The 19,231-nt window shown below is 40.3% G+C and overlaps 1 protein-coding gene across 2 annotated transcripts in view; it reads right to left on the reverse strand.

Moving 5' to 3' along the window:
* Positions 1 to 2,789: 2,789 nt before the first annotated feature.
* Positions 2,790 to 19,231, reverse strand: part of DSTN (destrin, actin depolymerizing factor) — a 37,165-nt gene continuing 20,723 nt past the window's right edge. For both annotated transcript variants that reach the window (XM_072799983.1, XM_072799984.1), the window contains exons 2-4: positions 9,935 to 10,242; positions 6,437 to 6,513; positions 2,790 to 4,033 (exon numbers count right to left, since the gene is read on the reverse strand). In XM_072799983.1, coding sequence (XP_072656084.1) covers positions 3,924 to 4,033; positions 6,437 to 6,513; positions 9,935 to 10,194 — 447 coding nt within the window. In that variant the 5' untranslated portion in view covers positions 10,195 to 10,242 and the 3' untranslated portion in view covers positions 2,790 to 3,923. The remainder of the gene's footprint in view (positions 4,034 to 6,436; positions 6,514 to 9,934; positions 10,243 to 19,231) is intronic.

A 19,231-nucleotide genomic window follows, 5' to 3' on the forward strand; every position in this document is an offset into this window, starting at 1 on the left:
CCCCAGGTCCTGGCTCTAGCCCCACTCCCTCGGACTACGTGACAGAGACCAGCTGGGGTCTGCCTGTGTCAGGAGGTAAAGGCCAGCACGACGCAGGCTGTGGGACCTCAGGAGGCTGACCTGGGACTCCAGAAATGCCACCTTGGAGATGACTTGCAGCTCAAGCTCTTAAGGGCCCATCATCCGTCTGCCCCACCTGCCCCAGCAGGTGCCACACAGCCTCAAGGCTCGGCAGAGGGAACCCAAGTCTGCTAAGCAGCTTCCCTCGTTGCCGTTCCTGGGAAGGTTCCATGGTCAGGTTGGGGAAGACAGAGCCCTCAGAAGGTACTAGAACAGGGGGTCGATAGGCCCCTCTGGTGTTCCTCAACGTGGCACAGATGCCTGGCTCATTGGCCTGGCCATTCCTGCAGTCCCTTGCTTTGAAGTTCAGCGTGGAAGCAGGAATCGCCCCGGCTGGGCTAGAGTACTTGTCAACGGACAGGCCCTGGTCTCCCCTAGGCCTGGCTTTACAGAGGCCACTGCCCCCAATACCCCCCAACAGTGCAGCTGGGAGAATTCTGAGAACATCTAGTCTCTACCCTGCCCTTCAGAGGCTCCTGGACTTGACCCGAAGCTCCAGGGTCACGCAGCCCATGAATAGCATCTCCAGACCTGGTAACCCCATCACGCCAGCAGCAGCTATTTTGACAGCTTCACTGGTCATCTGCATGATACTCAGTAAAATGTACAAACACCAGGATGCCTGGCCTGTAGGCAGCAAAAACACAAGAGTTTAGAAACCACTAGACACCCTCCATAAACGCCTTCTCTCTCAGATTCACTCACAGGATTAGAACCTCAAAAGAACGGTTTCCTCTTCTGCCCCAGTTCCAGCCTCATCCTTGGCATTGAACAAGATCTAACCTTCGAATTCCAGATGTTAGAAACAAAGAACCCTGGAGTATAATGGGAAAAGCTAAGGGCCGCAACAAGACAGACCCAAGCTGTGGTCCCAGTCCCGCCACTTACAAGTTGTGTGACCTTAGGCAACTTCCTTCTCTGTACTGCCCGCCAAGGGCAATGGCTACAGGCTCGTAAATCTCCCAGGCGAGCCCCCGGACAGACGGCCAGCCACACACAGCCCCTTAACTGGAATTTCACCCTCTCACAGCCACAATGCAAGGGTGGGTGATCTTTGAGCAACCAAGAGGTTAGGGGTACGAGTGCCCCCACCCTACACAGTGAAAAGTATGTTACTTTTGACTCTCCCATAAACGAATAGGCTACTAGTGACCTGAAGCCTCACCAGTAACAAACAGATCAATGCATCTTTGTGTTATGTGGATTATACACTGTTTTCTTAAAGCTAAAGAAAATGTTAAAATCATGAGGGAAATACATATCTAGTCCTGCACAATTAAAAAAAAAAAGTCCACATATTATAAATGGACCCACACAGTTTAACCCTGTGTGGATCCCAGGGATCAACTATCATGACCCTTTTTGGAGCTGCAGCCCCACTGGAACTTGGTCTGGAGACTGTAAACTGTATTTCAGAAATGCCCAAATCATGAGAAAGTGATGTGTCCCTGGGCATATCCAGTCTGACAGTCCAAACGGCAAAAAAACAGCCAAGACCCAGAGGCTGCACTTCCTATGTGTGGACCAGCCAGCACTCTGGGCAGTTCTGAAAAAAAAAAAAGGAAACCACTCGACTGAGCCTAATTCTATTACCTGAGTCACTGTGCTGTTTTCTCGGGGATTAATATTACCTGAAATAACAAACTTCATAGTCAAGCTCTGAATTTGTTAGCAGTGGCTTTATTTGCTTCTTTCCCAGGGCAAGAGTATCAGTAGACAAACCTTCACTCAGCCTTCCGCAGACATGCTTTTTTGTACTGTGTCTGCACTTGTAAAACTGTAAACATGTTTGCTGAAAGAGTATAACCTGCAGTTTTATTCCTCACCAGTGTTAGCTGAGGTCTCAGACTCTGATTTTGCATCAGGATTACCTGGCATCCTTGTTAGCAGGATTCTTAGGCCCCAACCTCAGGAATCCAGTAAGACTGTCTCAAAAGTTCCCCTAGGTAGAGATACAAGTAACTATTAGCATCTTCCCAGTTTCTGGTGTAAGAGCAGAGTGGTGGGAGATGTTTAGATTCTCTTACACCATTGTACCCTGTTTGAAATCCTCCCCATAGCATGCATCCTTCTCCCACCTCCCACTTCTCATCATCCCCAGCACGCCCCTCCACACGCATGCAAATGCACACACACCAGCAGGGAGTGGTGGTTATACAAGTAGTGCCACGTGTCACAGATGACTTCCTCCTTCTAGAACTCCTTGAGCCATCTCTATCTACATGGCTATCTACATGGCTGATTCTTGAGTAAGGCAGCCTCGGCCTGCAACGCTTCTCGGGAGGCCTCTTAATATACACTGTTGCTGAAAGCACTGCTTTGCAGTAGAGAAAATCAAAAATTCAGGATGAAAGAATGACAGCAGCCTATCAGTAAGCCAACAGCCAACACTGTCTTCTAGACAATTTTAAGAGAAGTATTTTGATAAAGTATAACTTTTCTACCTCCCAAATAAATCAGGAGATAAAAGCCTGGAATCTGGATACAAATTTGGAGCAAGGAAAAGATTCCCAACCTTTTTATACCAACTTCCTCATTCAATAAGAGGAAGAAGGAACTGTGACCGTAGCTCTAATCGTCTGAAATACCCAAACCTCCAGGCCTCATCTCATTTATGGAAGGCAAAGTCCTTCCATCCCCAATTCCCATGTGAATAATTACACAAGAGGTAAGTTAAAAATGCTTCCTTTATTACATAAAGCCAATACTGCTACTTCTAAGTTCAACTGCGTGCATCTCTATATCGTTCAAAGTGTCATGCCTGTGATGTTAAAGACAATCACTTCCAAGTGTCATCAGGTAGTGGCTTCCTGTGGGTGTCATCCATGATCCCTGCTCCCTGTTCCACAGACATTCAACAACCTGTTCTAGGGAATGAACAAGTTCTCCCAGGCCCCGGCGTAGACATAGACTCAAGGTTCTTCCACACTTTCCTGTGCCAGAAGCACATGACTCTGAAGGAGACACAGTCAAAGATGCTGCAGGTGCCCCAGCTGGTCACTACGCCATTTTATCATCTTCATTAACGAAGTGTTGTGATCACAGTGGAGCCCTAATCTGCATTATAATAACAAAGGTATTGCACATTCTCCTGAGGACACACCATGATTTTATGTCCAAGATGCAAGGTCACTCTCCGAACAGTCTCCCAGCTACCAAGTGGAGAGCTCACTGCAGATGCAGGGAGCTGCTTCCTGTACTCCAACTGCGTGCTCAAAATAGTGCTTTGCAAGATCAGCGCTGGTTAGAAGTGTGCACAGCTCTGAGGCAGTCTCCATCACACATTTGCTAGAATTAAAAGACTGCCTGACTTAGTCTTACTGTAGTTAGTATATTAGTGCTGTTACACGTGGTAAGGAGATTTATTTTCCATTATGCAGTTTAGCTCAAGAGAGAATAAAGAATTTGGGCCAAAATATAACCAGAGTATGACCAATTCTCTAAGCAAAAGAAACAAAGTAACTGCTGAGGTTACAAAGATGCAATAATTCTCTTCATATGGCCCTTGTGCTGTTTGGTGAACTGCACTATTAAAAATCATGAGTTTAACAAAAACCTTTACAAGCCAACTCATCAAAACAGGTATTTGGCCAATAAGAATTTAATGTCACACCAGTAACACTTTATATTTTAGATTTATTTAGGGCCATCTGCACATGTTTTAGAATATTTAGTTTACTTTAACAGATGACAAGACAGCTCCCCCTCAGTGAGACCCTGGCCTAAACATAGTTGCTTTACTTATATAGCAAGAGGATAACATTAAACATGGAAGCTTTCGATTTGTGGCACTGAATGATGGTCTACACAGGGCATCCTTCAAAAGCTACAATTAAGGATCCACCTAGTTTTTCAGCAATACAAGCCCGATTGAGGTCTTCTGGCCCATTTGCTTGACATTCGTGTTTTATGCCTAGGGAGGAAAAACAACAATTCTGTTTAAGAATTATAGCAGTAATGTAACCTATTTCTCTACGACAGGAAACTGTTTTAAAACACCAGTTCTAATATGGATCAGCTGCGGAACATACTACACAGTAAAGAGAATAAATAATCTGTAACTACATGCATCAAAATGAATGACTAACAGAACACTGACTAAAAGAAGCCAAACTTCATAAAAGCATAATCTGATTGATTCTATTTGTATAACAGAAAAGCAGCCAAAGCTATTTTATGCTGCTAGAAGCCAGGGTGCTGGTACCCCTGTGGAAGGACCAAGAGAAGATAGAAGGGGCAGGAGGGGAGACTTCTGGAGTATTGGTTGTTAAATCAAGAAACCACAATTTTGTTCAGTTTGTGAACACTGACTTCTACAAAAATTTATGATGCACACATTTCTATTCCGTGCTTCATTTTTTTTTAAAATATTTATTTATTTATTTATGACAGAGAGAGAGAGAGAGAGAGAGAGAGAGAGAGGCAGAGACACAGGAGGAGGGAGAAGCAGGCTCCATGCTGGGAGCCCGACGTGGGATTCGATCCCGGGTCTCCAGAATCGCGCCCTGGGCCAAAGGCAGGCGGTAAACCGCTGAGCCACCCAGGGATTCCCCTATTCCTTGCTTCAATAAAAAGTTAAAAAACTAGGTCTAGTCATTTTCTTGGTTTTTAAAATAGAAGTAAAAAAATGTAAATTCAATGTTTTGATTGAACAGTTGATTTTAGTCAATGTATTGAAGAATAAGAGTATTTACAACTGGCGTCTCCTTTGCTCTAGAAAAGCTAGCTCTCCAGTGGTATTATACTACATATTTAAGAAATCTATCACAATGAAAATGATGTAAAATGTGTTCCTGATGGTTTTCTCAGAAAAATTACATCACCTCACTGCAGAATGAGCTCATTTAGGGAATGACATACACTAGCTTCTCTGTAAACAGCTGCTATTTTTTAAACAGCTGCAATGTTTCTGATCCTCCATAATTTTAAGACCATTTCTTAAGCCGCAGAAAGTACAGCACATCAGTTTTTGGACCACTTAGGACTGGAGAAAGCTAGTGACAGTTTCTCTAGGGGAAAAAAAGCAGCAAGGTGACCCTCTTTTATGTCATCAGGTCAAGTTTACATAGCAATTCCCTTTCCTTTACTGAAAGGCAACACAGAAGGATGGTGAGGGATCCACCGCCAACCTTTCTCATTTGCGCTGTGGCATGCTGGGGAGTCCTGTTAAGACATCAGTTAACCAACTGGTGAACACACTTCTGGCGGGGGGGAGCGGGGGGGCGGGGGTTGCTGCCCAGCATCAACCCAAATGCATGTAGATTCTGACAGGCCTCATCTAAGAAGCAGGTTTGAAGGAAAGAAGTGAGAATTTTTGTTTTCCTAAAGTAAAACAAGCAAGAGCAAACCTGTTCTACTACAGGAATATAAAAACCAGCCACAGTAAAAAACAAAAACTACACTGGGCCAAGCCTTCTGATCCTGGCTCGCTCAGCAGCTATTTGGAGCAAGCCATGGCAAGGAAAGTGGTGGGGCAACCTCTTAAACTGAGTTCACACGATCCAGATGAAGCCTCCCATTCTACAGAGGAGAGAATCAGGGCCCAAGGAGGTTAAGCGCTTTGGGCCAGGGTCACACAGCAGTTAGGTGACATGCTTAGCCCTTAGTGCAGGCCTTGGGGCATTTGCCTCATGCTCTTCCCATCATACCAACACTTCCTCCTGGCTGGAGGCAGTAAGTGTATGGTCAGGCCATCTCAACAGGATCCCAATCACCCCATGGCAAGTCAAAGGTAAGTGGCCAATTCAAGGGGTGAGGGTATGAGTCAGTTACCTAAAATCACACCATTCCAAAGTCAAGCTAGAGATAAAGAGTATCCTTTCCCATTTATGAATGTTTCCTTTTTGCAACTTTGTTATGTCAACACATTCACAGGCAATAATAAATTCATTATGTAGTATGGACAATGTAAACCAATTAATCTCCATATGCTATGGGAGAAACTCGGCAGCATACCAAACTAATTTAAAACCAGCCTAAACAAGTGATATAGTGATATGCATGCAATGTCTAGAGAATAAGGGTTTTTTTTTTTTTGTTTGTTTGTTTTTTTGTTTTGTTTCCACCCCTCTACACACACAGCCCAGAGAATAAGGTTTTTAGACAGGTAGTTCAGTTCCAGGGTGACCAGCACAAGGCAGAAGACATGCTAAAAGCTAGGTTCAACCTTCCAGGTTTTCTTCAAAACAGGCAGCACTTGCCTTCTTTGTTACCAAGGCTCTTCAAAGGAAATAAGGTGCTTCTTAGAAAAGATGTAGCCCCCCATTCCAGGGGTTCACCACACCTCTAAATATTTGGAAGTAAATCTAATCCATACCTTGAAATTTCTTTTTGATTGCATCCTTGGAGCTTGCATAGATCATTTTACTTTTCAGAGGAGCTAGTTCTGGTGCCCTGAATAAAGATATGCCAAAAATGAAAAAAAAGATTTAGAGGAAGTACAATTACACTGTTAAACATTTGCATCCCTGGTGGGGGAGAGTCCTCAGAATCTCCTGAGAGTTTTTATTTATTTATTTGAGAGGGAGAGAGAGAGGGAGAGCACGAGCAAGCATGAGTGGGGGGAGGAACAGAGGGAGAGGAAGAAGCAGACTCCTTGCTGAGCAGTGAGCCTGATGTGGGGTGGGGCTCCATCTCCAGACTCCAGGATCATGACCTGAGCTAAGACAGATGCTTAATCAACTGAAACACTCAGGTACCCCTCCTGACAGTGTTTTGCTAACTACATAATTTTTCTATTTCTCCACCTCCTTAGAGACTTTCAAGGACAAGCAAACACAGAATGGCTCAGGTTGACTAAGGGGGAAAAAATTAGAGAACCACCAACTGAAGATCAGATTAACAGGGCCATAATAAAACAACACTGGATAATTGACTGTATTACTCAATTTGTTTTCTTTAAATTTACCCATTTTTATCAATGAAAACTTGTGTTCAGATTAATAACAATCATCTTGTTTTTAAAATGCTTTTTGCTTAGAAAAAAGTTTCAGAAAGTACAGAGAGTAATCTGTAAATCAAGTATCTGCCACCCTGAATTAAGTAATGCTAGCAATTTTAGCATTTTAGCTTCAGATTATTTATAATATATTCTTTTTTAGAAAACAAAGTAGAAGTCCCCTTCTTAATCCTCACCATTTAGGTCTATTCCAATAGACAAACAGCAAATTCTGACCACATGAGTACTTGCTTTCCATCTTAGTCTAACATAACAGAACATGTCACAAGGATGCTTTATAAGCTCAAGCCATTCACCAATTATGCCTTGCCAATATTACTATTATCTTGTATCTACACAAATTGTAGTGTCTCCCTCCTCCTGAATGAATACTGGAAGCACTGAAAGCTCCTCATCACTTTCTTCACCAGCAATATTGAAAAACAACCGACATATTAACAATTGTCAGAAAAATCTCATCCTATTCAAACTGCTGGTCCATGAATGCATCATTTCCCACTACGCCACCAAACCCCAGGCCTGCCTCTGCTCCATACTCTTTTGATACACTCCTACATGGAGTGTAGTTAAATACTTTTAAACACCTAAAGCTTGCATTATTTGCCATATTTCTAGACCATTCCACAGTTATTAGCACCAATGGCTAGTGTGGACCTCATTTAGTCTACTCCACCCACAGAGGGCAGTTCTATTCCTAGGAACCAGGAACAGCAACCTCCATGTCTCTCAGATGCTTATTCTTCCCAACCTGAAGTTCCAAAGAGGGAGGCAGAGCCATAACCACCACCTGAGGTCTAGAAATTGCTTGAGCTGCAAAGTTAAGTGGGTACTTTTTTACACAAAATAGGTCAGGGACAGGAAAAAGCGTTAGCTGTTCTGATTTTAATCTAACCAAATTTTAAAAACACCTTAAGTAAGAGCCATTCCCAGAGTCCTAGACAGAGCCTGTTATGGGAAACTCCTATAAGATTTTACATTTTCTTAAAGCAACAATGCAAAACAAAACACCGCATTAACACTGAATTTCCTTTTCTTCTTTCTACTACTATTTTCCAAATATTCTTTAATAATGATGTATTATTTTCACAGTGTGGGGGGATGGGAGTATAAAAAACAGAAAAATAGTGCAAATGAAGTAAACAATCACCAATTTAAAAGCCTAAACCTTTAGCTGCTATATCTACCACTCAGCTGTAAATCTCAGAAGGGCAGGCGCTTCATTTGTTACTCACAGCTGTTATCCCAGGCTTTAACACAATATCTGGAATGTGGTAGAAATAAAGGTTCAAATCAGGAATGTGCTCTTCTGAAGTCTCATTAGCTACTAACCTTATGTATGTATATAAGTTCGTAGCTCTCAGGCTTGCAGAACAGTGAACTGCCCCCAAACAAGCACTCTGACCCCACATTTATATCCCACACAGCATCTTGGTTTAATCAAATTTAATAAAGGCTTGCTGAAATGTAACTGAGGTATGAGCTACAGTTACCTTCCTTTAAACAAAAATCCTTTTGACCTTTAAAGGGGCCCTTCTTGCTCGTCTACACCTGAGATGGCTTTTTTTTTTTTCTTTAATGTTTTTAAAGATTGTATTTATTCATTCATGACAGACAGAGAGAGAGGGGCAGGCTCCATGCAGGGAGCCCGATGTGGGACTTGATCCCGGGACTCCAGGATCACGCCCTGGGACCAAGGCAGGTGCTAAACCGCGGAGCCACCCAGGGATCTCCACCTATGTAAGAATTTATCAAGGAAAGTAGTATAATACAACTAAATAAGACATACATGTGTGACTTTTGACTCAAGCTTAATCTCAAACTTAGTTGAAAAGAATAACGAAGTTAAGCAGCCTTTTCAAAAAATGCCATGTAAATAACCTTGTAACACTTTCTCACTATTTAGAACAATGCTGTCCAAAAGGGCTTTCTGCAGTGATGGAAATAACCTGTCTGTGCTACCCAATAAAGTGGTCACTAGTAACATGTGGCTACTGAACATCTGAAATGTGGCAATTCAACTAAGAAAATGAATCTTAAAACGTATTTAATTATTTTAAATAGCCACAGTGGCTAGTGGTTATCCTACTGTCCTAATTATAGTTGCAAAGATAGTGCCAACTTCCAAAGTAGCAAACCACAGGGGTGCCTGTGTGCCTCAGTCGGTTAAGCCTGCAACTCTTGGTTTTGGCTCAGGTCATGATCTCAGGGTCCTGAGACTGAGTCCCTATGCTCAGCAGGGAGTCTGCTTGAGATTCTCTCCCACTCTACCTCTGCCCTACCCCCCATTCACTCTCTCTCAAATAAATACTTTTTTTATTTGAGCCAAATAAAAGCTGACGCTTAACCGACTGAGCCACCCATGCACCCAATAAGTAAATTATTAAAGAAAAAAAAAAAAAAAGCAAACCACAGAGGAACAAGTAAAGGATGGGTTTCTTAAAAAGTGAAAGGCTGGTTCCTGCCAAGGCTTATTGGAGAAGGATTTTGGTGGGGTAAACTTTCTTCTCAGGATCCCAGAAGAATTTTGAGAAATTTTAGCTTGTAAGAAGTGAGTTCAGAGAATGCATAAAATCTAGCTCCCAGCCCTACCTCGAAGAAAAAAAATCAACTACTAAAAGTCATATTCAAGTACACAAAGAATAGTTAAAATTTAGTTTGGTCCTACAAACATTAATCCAGGTAAGACATTATGGAACCTTGTAAATAAAAATTAAATGACAATGACTGTAGACAACTTAGCTGAAAATCCTTTTGATTTTAGCTGAAAATCCTTTCGACTCTAGGAACTGGTTCTCCAAGTGCTAACAATAAGATTAACTCTGAGTTATACAGAAGCTCAATGCTTCTGATGCTTACCACAAAAAAAACATCAATTCCTCTTTTCTGGATTCCTTGGTTTCAAAGCTTGCATCATACAAAGCATAGCGACAATCTTTTTCAGGAAGCATTCCCACAAAATGCTTGAAAGGATCAGTTATGGTTACACCAACATCTCCAACCAAGATCTCTTTCCCTTCTTCTACAATGATGCACTTTTTGTCTGCACTGAGACAAAAAATGACGGCCTTCTTTCTTTTCTTGATTTCTTCTGGTGTGGAGCACTTCCGAACTTTCATGTCATAAAAAATGCGACATACTTCATCTGCAACTTGCACTCCTGAGGCCTATAAGGAGGAAAAAAAGTCAGAAGGAGGGTTATCGCTTTTATCATACCAAATATAAAAACACTAACTTTTTTTATAGATTGACATACACTTCAATTTTTAAGGTATACTCATTAACAGAAAAACAAAATCTAAGCTGCAATTGCTAGTTTCAGTCACTAAACTTTTAAAAGACTACATATATAAAGTATTCATCACTATTGTGCAGGAGTACGGGATGACTGAGCTAATAAAGCAGACCCTCCACCCTAAAGCCTAGAAAAAGGTGCTTCTTCCTAAGGTGCTAGATTCTTCCCTCTTAAAGAGATTGCTCAGAACCCTGGCTGGGAGTAGTCACCTCCCCAGTTTGGATATTACTAATACCCAAAAATCAATGCATAGCACATGGATAGAGTGGCTGTGTTGGGAAAATTCCATCCCACCAGCGTATCTTTCTCTAATGAATTAAAAGGCCTTTGTTCTATGCATATTTTAAAATTATGTGATTAATATTTAGTAACATATTAATCATATGCCTTTAAAATTTCACTTATAAAATCTCCAAGTTTTAAATTAAGATCACCAGATCTTAATTGTTTTAACCACAAAAAAGACACGATAATTATGTGACATGACGGAGGCATTACGGTAATTATCATACTGCAGTACAGAAATGCAACAACGCAATCAACACCTTGTACATCTTCAGCTTACACAACGTTAGTCTATGGTATCTCAATTTTAAAAAGGATAAGAAAATGCTTACTGCCATAAAAAGAAGAGTTTAATTTATGATCGTACTGATCAGAGAAACTACCCTTTTACCACGTTACACTCGTTATTCTAAAATGTGACCCTGACAGCAAAAGGTCTCAATTGAGTTTTTAATCTTTATCTTCTTTAAGGAGTGTTCTTTTTGCATTAACTTTACTTAAGCCATAATTTTCGATGTTTCATCAACTCTGGTGGTTTGCATGTTAGCTTTTCTAAAGCAAGAACTATAAATGAAAGGACGGGGCACCTGGATGGCTTAGTCAGTTAAGTATCTAACTCTTGGTTTCAACTCAGGGTTATGAGATCAAATTCTGTGTCATGCTCCGCACTCAGTGAGGAGCCTGCTAGAGATTCTCTCTCCTCCTCCCACTGCCCCTCTCCACTGCTCTTTCTCTCTAAAATAATTATCTTTAAAAAAAAAAAAAGAGAGGACAGCCCACATAGGAGAAAATATTTGCAAATCATATTACCAGTAAGAACTCGTATCCAGAATTAAGACTCCAAATAACTCAAATATAAAAAAGATGACCCAAATTAAAAATGCATAAAGATCAGAATAGACATTTCCTCCAAAAAGATATAAAAATGGTCAGTAAGCACTTGGAAAAAGTGGTCAACATCATTAGCCATTAGGGAACTACGTATCAAAACCACAAGGATCAAGGATCAAAACCACTATTTTACACCCACTAGGATGACTATAATGGCCGAGAGAGCAGTAACAAATGTTGGTGAGGCTGTTGAGACACTGGACCCTTCCACGTTGCAGACAGAACTGTGAAACAGTGCAGCTGCTTCAGGAAACAGTTTGGCAGCTTCTCAAAAAGCTAAACGTGGAGTTCATACCTATCAATACCACTCCTAGGTATACACACAAGAGAAATGAAAACATATGTCCATATAAAAGCTTGTACTCAAATGCTCAGAGCAGCATGGTTCCTAATAGCTAAAAAGTGGAAGAAAGAATATTTATCAACTGAATGGATAAACAGAATGTGGTACTATCCACATTTGGAATATTATTCAGCCATTAAAAAGTAGTATTATATGTTATAACATGGATAAACCTTGAAAAACATTATGCTAAGTGAAAAAAAGCAAGATACAAAAGGCCACATATTGCATGATTCCATTTCTATGAAATGTTCAAAATAGGCAAATCCATGGGCAGGAAGTAGATCAATGGTTTCTAGGAGCTTAAGGGGAAAAAGAGTGGGACTGACCGCTAATCGGCATGGGGTTTCTTTGTGGTGTGATGAATGCTCTGGGATTTGACAGTGGTGATGGATGTACAACTCTGGAAATACTGAAAACCACTGAATCATACTTTATGATATGTGAATAATATAGCTTACTAAAGCCGTTACTTAAAAACACACGTAAGAAGTCTGGGGGTTGGGGCACCTGAGTGACTCAGTGGCTGAGCATCTGCCTTTGGCTCAAATTGTGATCCTGGGGTCCTGGAATGGAGTCCCACACTGGGCTCCCCTTAAAGGAGGCTGCCTCTCTCTCTGCCTCTGTCTCTCATGAATAAAATCTTTAAAAAAAGAAAAAAAAGAATTCTGGGGGTTAAAATGCACTGAGATCCTAGCATTTCCTTAATATTCAGGTAATTGGGCCATTTAATCATTTCATTTATTAAAAGAACTATAATACACTTCATTTCTATCTAATCTAATCCACATTTAATCATAATCTACTTCAATCCTATCTAATCTAATCCATACTTTGTTCATAGACATTCATGAGGTAGTAAATGTATAAAATCAAATCCCATATTGGGCTCCCTATATGGAGCCTGCTTCTCCCTCTGCCTGTGTCTCTGCCCCTCTCTCTGTGTCTCTCATGAATAAAATCTTTAAAAAAAAAAAAAGAATATACAAATATTCCTCAATTTTCAAAAGTTCAAGTTATATCAATTTGCTTTTACGAAAGACTTGCATTAGTACCTGTTTTCACAGACCAATAGAAATCTAACGATATTCCTGTTTACAAAAAAAATACAAAAAGCCAATATAGCATTCAGCATTTGTATGGAGGCAGTGCAGTGTGGACCCCAAGCAGTGAGAGTGGTGGCGCCACCAACCTCCCTCCCCAGATCTACAACTCAGCATCTCCACATCAAGCCACCACAGCTTTAAACTCTTGTCTATGAGCATCTGTGATATATCTCAATTTATTTTGTTCAGCAGTAACCAAGATGTGTCCTAAGGTATCAAAAGAGCCCAAGAAAGGTTATGTTTGGGTCTGGAAATGCTCAGAATTTTTTCCATAGAAATTAATGGTAATCGCTACACCATTCTAGCTTATGAAAGGTTTCACAGGCTTGCTCTACTTTTGGATAGTGGTAGAAACCTTTTTCCTCTAAAATAAGAAAAGGGAGGGTAACGGAGGAGATCTCAGAGTGGCTCAGCGGTTTAGCACCTGCCTTTGGCCCAGGGCGTGGTCCTGGAGTCCAGGGATCAAGTCCCACATCGGGCTCCCTGCATGGAGCCTGCTTCTCCCTCTGCCGGTGTCTCTGCCTCTCTCTCTCTCTCTCTCTCTCTCTCTCTCTCTGGGTCTCTCATGAACAAATAAATAAAATCTTAAAAAAAAAAAGAGAGAGAGGGTAACAGAAAAGGAAGATAGATACACTGCTAAAAACTAGAAAACCTCCATTTTCTCTGTGAAATATAAACCAGAAGTAGAGCAGGGGTTTGAGGGAATATTAGGTAAAGATTCAGAACAGCTGTTACGGGGAGTTCCAAAGGGAATCACCTGAGGACAAGCAAAGGGGCTTTAAGGACCTCTGAAGGTTCAGCTGATGGCAGAAAGGCTGGCGGGAGAACAATCTGGCAGTACATGGGTGTTGATGGCAGTTAGATGGAAAGGAAGGACTCTGCATTCTCCCTAGGAGACTTTATCCATGCTTAAAATTTCAATCATCTAATCCAAATGACTTGCATATTGTTCAGATCTGCTTTTCTGAACTGCTTTATATTCAATTTCCTATCTAACATCTCCAACTGGATGTGTCAAAAGAGATCTGACGCTTAGCCTGTCCAAAGTCCCCTTTAGCCAGTCTTCCTTTCTCAGTACATACCATCATTCTGGTTACACAGATTCCAAACCTATGAGATACCCTCAACAGTGCCTTCTCCCTCAGCTCACCTGGCTCTCTGGCTTTTCAAATATTTTTCCAAGACATTCAGCTCTCTCCATCTCTGTTACCTCTCCCCCAGCCCAAGCTACCACTTTCTGTTATCTGAAATGTTAAAATAAAGCCCAAGTGGCTGCAAGGGAGACAGATCAAGGTATGTGTACACCACACTGGTTCCTCTTTGTGGCCACATAGGAAGACTACATTCCCCAGCCTTCCTTGTAAATTCAGCTGGGGCCCCAGAGTTCTACTCAGCAAGAGGTGAGCACAGTGAGACAAACAACTTCCAGTCCTGGCTCTTCAAAAATGATCTTCAAGCTCTGTCTTCGAGGACCTTGGTGGACATACTTTAAGATAGAAGAGGGCTGCTGACTCTCCTCAACTCTGCATGATAGAGAGAGGTCTTTTCTGTGTTGAGCCACTAAGATTTTAGGTTTAATGCACTACACCACAGTTGTTCAAATACAAGAGACTGCCCATGCTCACTGCTGATCCCCTCCACCCTCCAATTCAGCTTCTACATTGCAGCCAGAGATCCGAAACAAAATTCAATCCCATGCTTAAAATATTTCAATGGCTTTCCACTGATCTAAGGGAATAAATAGTAATTATTCTTTAACATACTTGAGTCCTACCCACCTCTCCAGCCTTATTTTATATCACACAAGCTCTGTAATCTCGTTACCCTGGCCTTCTCTTAGTGGTTTACACTGGTCTTGCTCTCTCCCACCTTCTCTCATACTATACGCCCTGCCTGGACAGCACTTCCCTACCCTTTACCTAATTCACTATTCAGATCTCATCTTAATTCTTACTTTGCAAAAATTCTGTCTGGGTCAAAACCACTATAACCTGCTCCCAGGACACCATGAATCTCTACATCATAGCATTTACCACAGTTTCAACGTTCTGTTTATTTTTAAATTAAGTTTATTTTAATTCCAGTATAATTAAGATACAATGTTATATTAGCTTCAGGTATACAATTAGTGATTTAACAATTCTACACATCACTAAGCACTCATCATGATAAGTGTACTCTTTAATCCTCATCACCTACTGCATCCATTACCTTACTCACCTCCCCTCTAGGACTGACTTATTTCACTTAGCATTATACTCTCTAGCTCTATCCATGTTGTTGCAAATGGCAATATTTCATTTCTTTATATGGCTGGATAATATCCCATTGTATGTGTGTGTATACACACATACATATACACACTTCTTTATCCATTCATCTATAGAAAGACATTTAGGCTGCTTCCATAATCTGGCTATTATAAATAATGCCACAATAAACACAGGGGGCATGTATTCCTTTGAATTAGTACTTTTGTATTTTTTGGATAAATACCCTCAGTGTTCTCTCTTTAAGATTATTTAATTAATGACTGTCTCCCCAAATAGGCTGTAAGTTACTTAGGACAGACCATGTCTGCTTTTTTCACTACTGCATTCCTCTGAGGAAATCAAAGATTTCCCAAGACCCCAAGGAAGTTTATTTGACTAATGGAGAAGATAAAAATAGCATATATAAAGCTTCAATATTTGGTAAAAACTTTTATTATTCCTTGATAAACTCTACTGGGAATTTAAAGAAGGCAGAGATTAAATGAGGGGTCAGAGGGGATGCAGGCAGTCAGGGAGTCAGGGAGGATTTCACATGTAAGCTGACTTAAAGCTCTCCAAAATAGGAGGACTGAAGGGAGGATGAAGATAATTTCTGAAAAAGCAAGCCTGGTACATACACTATGAGAAGAGGGTAAGGGAGGAAGAAATGGAGATGTGGACTGACTTTGGGTGGAAGAGGCAAGAATGGAAGGTTGAGTTTGGAGACCCTTGATATTTTTAAAAAGAAAAGTAAGATGACTGAATTAACCTAAAAGACTAATTCAATAGGCAAGGCAAGACATGATCAAGGCCTTCATCAAGGTAGTGGGAACAGTAAAGAGGAGGAGGGCTAGATGCCAATACTCTAAAGGTACAAATAACTGTACTTAACAACAACTGGCTGGAAGAGGGAAGGTGAAAAGGAAGGAGTCAGAATAAAGTGTATAGTTCAGTGCTTAGGATTTCATCAAATGCTTACTTTCTCACCTTTTTCCATAGGGCGGCTTTAGAAGCTTTGATATTAAAGAAATATGGTCCTCTACCACTAGTAGTGTTATGAAATTAAATTCTGTTAGTATTATGATACATAATACTATTCATGAAAATAATGAAAAACTCATCAGGTAATGTGTATACTTCTAATACTATTGTATACTATTAAATTGTAATAAATCTATATGCTTAAGTTTGTTACACCTTGATTTACCTAGTATACCCTTGAAAGAGCACGGATATGGATGATTAAACAACTAGCCCTAGGTTCTTAATTTTTATAAAGTAAAACTAAAACCATGAGGACAGAGAAAGCAAGGAATTCAGGTCTTATGGCTGGCCCAACACTGTCCCAGGACCCCTCCCTTCCTAACCTCTAATCTAACCCAGCACAGCTCCTCTCAACAAGCTGGGAGCTCTTTTACCCTTGATGCATTGGGAAGTTGGGGTAAAGATTTGCAGGAGGATTTTATGCAATAATCCTTAAGTAACTACAGTTTATTAATTAACATCTTAGAGGCCAAAAGACCACTTGAAATGAAAGCACCAGAATTATGAGAGCACTAGCTGTATCCAAGCTTTTGCACTGTTACCCTGGGTGTGTCACTGAACATCTCTGAAGTACACTAGTTCCCTCAACAAATTTATTTAGGGGGGTGCACTAGAGGAGTTATTGAACTTTAAAGTACACAGGAATCTCCTGGGGATCTTGTTAAAATGCAGATTTTATAGATTCTGATTCCAAATATCTGGGCTGGAATCTGAAGTTCTACATTTCCAGTAACAAGCTCCAGGTGAAGATCGCTAAACTGTGGGTTCTAAAATTTCAAGAAAAAAATAAAATAAAATTTCAAAAACTATAATTAAATCTTAGCTCATCTTTTTTTTACTTCTTTGCCCACAGGTCTAAATTTTATAATGAAGCAGTAGTGATAAGATCACCTTATAAAAATGGGCCCAAAAGTAAATAAATAAAAAATAATAAAATAATAAAAATGGGCCCAAAGTCAAAGCATTTTTTTGTGCCATGGACCCCTGGTGAAGCCTATGGGTCCTTTCTCAAAAGGATGTTTCAAGTAAAATACCTATTATTATAAAAGAAGCCAATTATATTGAAAACAGTTCATCTAGGATGATGGTTAAGCACTCCTGTGAAAGTATTAATTTCAGTGGATTTGTTACCACTAAGACACATTACAGCAAACCTTAAAAACAAATGTAAAACTGATCTACAGAATCATGTTTTATTTTTTTTTTTAAGATTTTACTTATTTATTCATGAGAGACACAGAGAGAAACAAGAGAGGCAGAGACACAGGCAGAGGGAGAAGCGGGCGCCATGCACAGAGCCTGATGTAGGACTCGATCCCAGGTCTCCAGGATCACACCCTGGGCTGAAGCCGGTGCTAAACTGCTGAGCCACCCAGGAGGCTGCCCTCATCTGTTTTCTACAATGTACTTTTCCTAATAGAAAAGGACCTCTCCCATAAATCTCATTTTTCAGTATTTCTAAAATGTTAGATTACTAAAATACTAACTGCTTAGCTGTCAAGAAATTGAAAGTCTATTTTAAAAAAGAAAATCAAATTCAGTTTTGATTTTAAATTTATTTGAAGTTACTATGTTCAAGTGCAAAGTTTTAACAATAAAGACCGTTAAAGGATATTCAAAACATAGCACCAAAAATTGCTGCACAGCTGGGAAGGAAAATCTGGAGAAAATAGATCACCACAAGAGCACGGTGATTAGCCTTAAAAAGATAGGAATCTACGACTTCAGTTTCTGTGTGATCTGTACCAGTGGCCACTGGAAAATAACAGTTTGCTCTTAGAACTCCACCCTCGTGTCAAAACAGTTGCTATTAAGTAATTACTTCACTCTAGTTTATCTCACTGACTACCAGTTTTTAATGTGCTCATGAAATATAACAGATCTCAAACGGGAGTCTCTTCTCGGAGTCTCTACTCACAGAGCTTTTGTAAAACACTGATGCAGGGATTAAATGAATGCATCTGAGGCACCGCCTTAATGCTCGAGATTCACTCAGTGTGCACTTCTTAAATAAAGTTACTACCCCCAAACAGAAGGTGAAGTAAATGCTACAGAGAACATGCAACACTAGGTATTTTAGTAACTGCAAATGACAGAACACACTTAAAACAACAATTTTCTCAACAATTCTAGCACAAAGGCCATAATTTTTTAAAGGAGCATCAAGTTTTCCAGTTTAATTTTTGTAAACAATTAATCAGCCCCAAAACTAATGATTTACAGCAGTCCATCCTAAACCAGGATACCATAAACGGTCTATTTCTATACTACTAACTGAAGTAGGATATTTGACTTTGCCAACTACACAATCCTCACTGAAGAAAACAGGAATGAAAGTTCATTTCCTACTTCAAGAAAGTATTAATTCTTTTAAAATTATTTTTCTGAGCTAAGAAGAGTCTGGAATATTTGAAAGTAGGATAATGCATAGCAGACAAATACAACCTAAAATTTATAAACACCTGGCAGAAATCAGGCATTAGTTCCTTCCTCAACCTACCTACCCCTTAAACACCCAAGATAAGCATAATCAAAAGAGTTGGAGAGTTTAACAATGGCTTCATGATTCTCCTTTATTTATACCATGCCTTGTACAACAGCCAAAATAAAAATGACAGACTACAAAATATTTGGGCTTTTGGCTACTACTACTGATGCTTCTGAGCAATAATACTGAGACAACAACTGAAAAGAGTGACAAGTGCTTCTGGCACATTTCTACATAAAAATGTTAAGAGCCTCACAGGTCCTGCTGTGAGGGCTCAATACATACATCCATCTCTCTATGGAAACTCTAATGAAGCACAAAAAGAGGATTAAAAAAAGAAGGAAAAAAAAAACATTAACCCATAAAGACAAAAGAACAGAAGAAATATGGAAGTTCAAAATAGGAAGAATGAGTGATATTAGTCGGAGACGCACTTAGGTCCCTAAATCCCT

This window comes from Canis lupus, chromosome 26 (assembly GCF_048164855.1).
Source record: "Canis lupus baileyi chromosome 26, mCanLup2.hap1, whole genome shotgun sequence".
NCBI classification, from domain to species: Eukaryota; Metazoa; Chordata; class Mammalia; order Carnivora; family Canidae; genus Canis; species Canis lupus.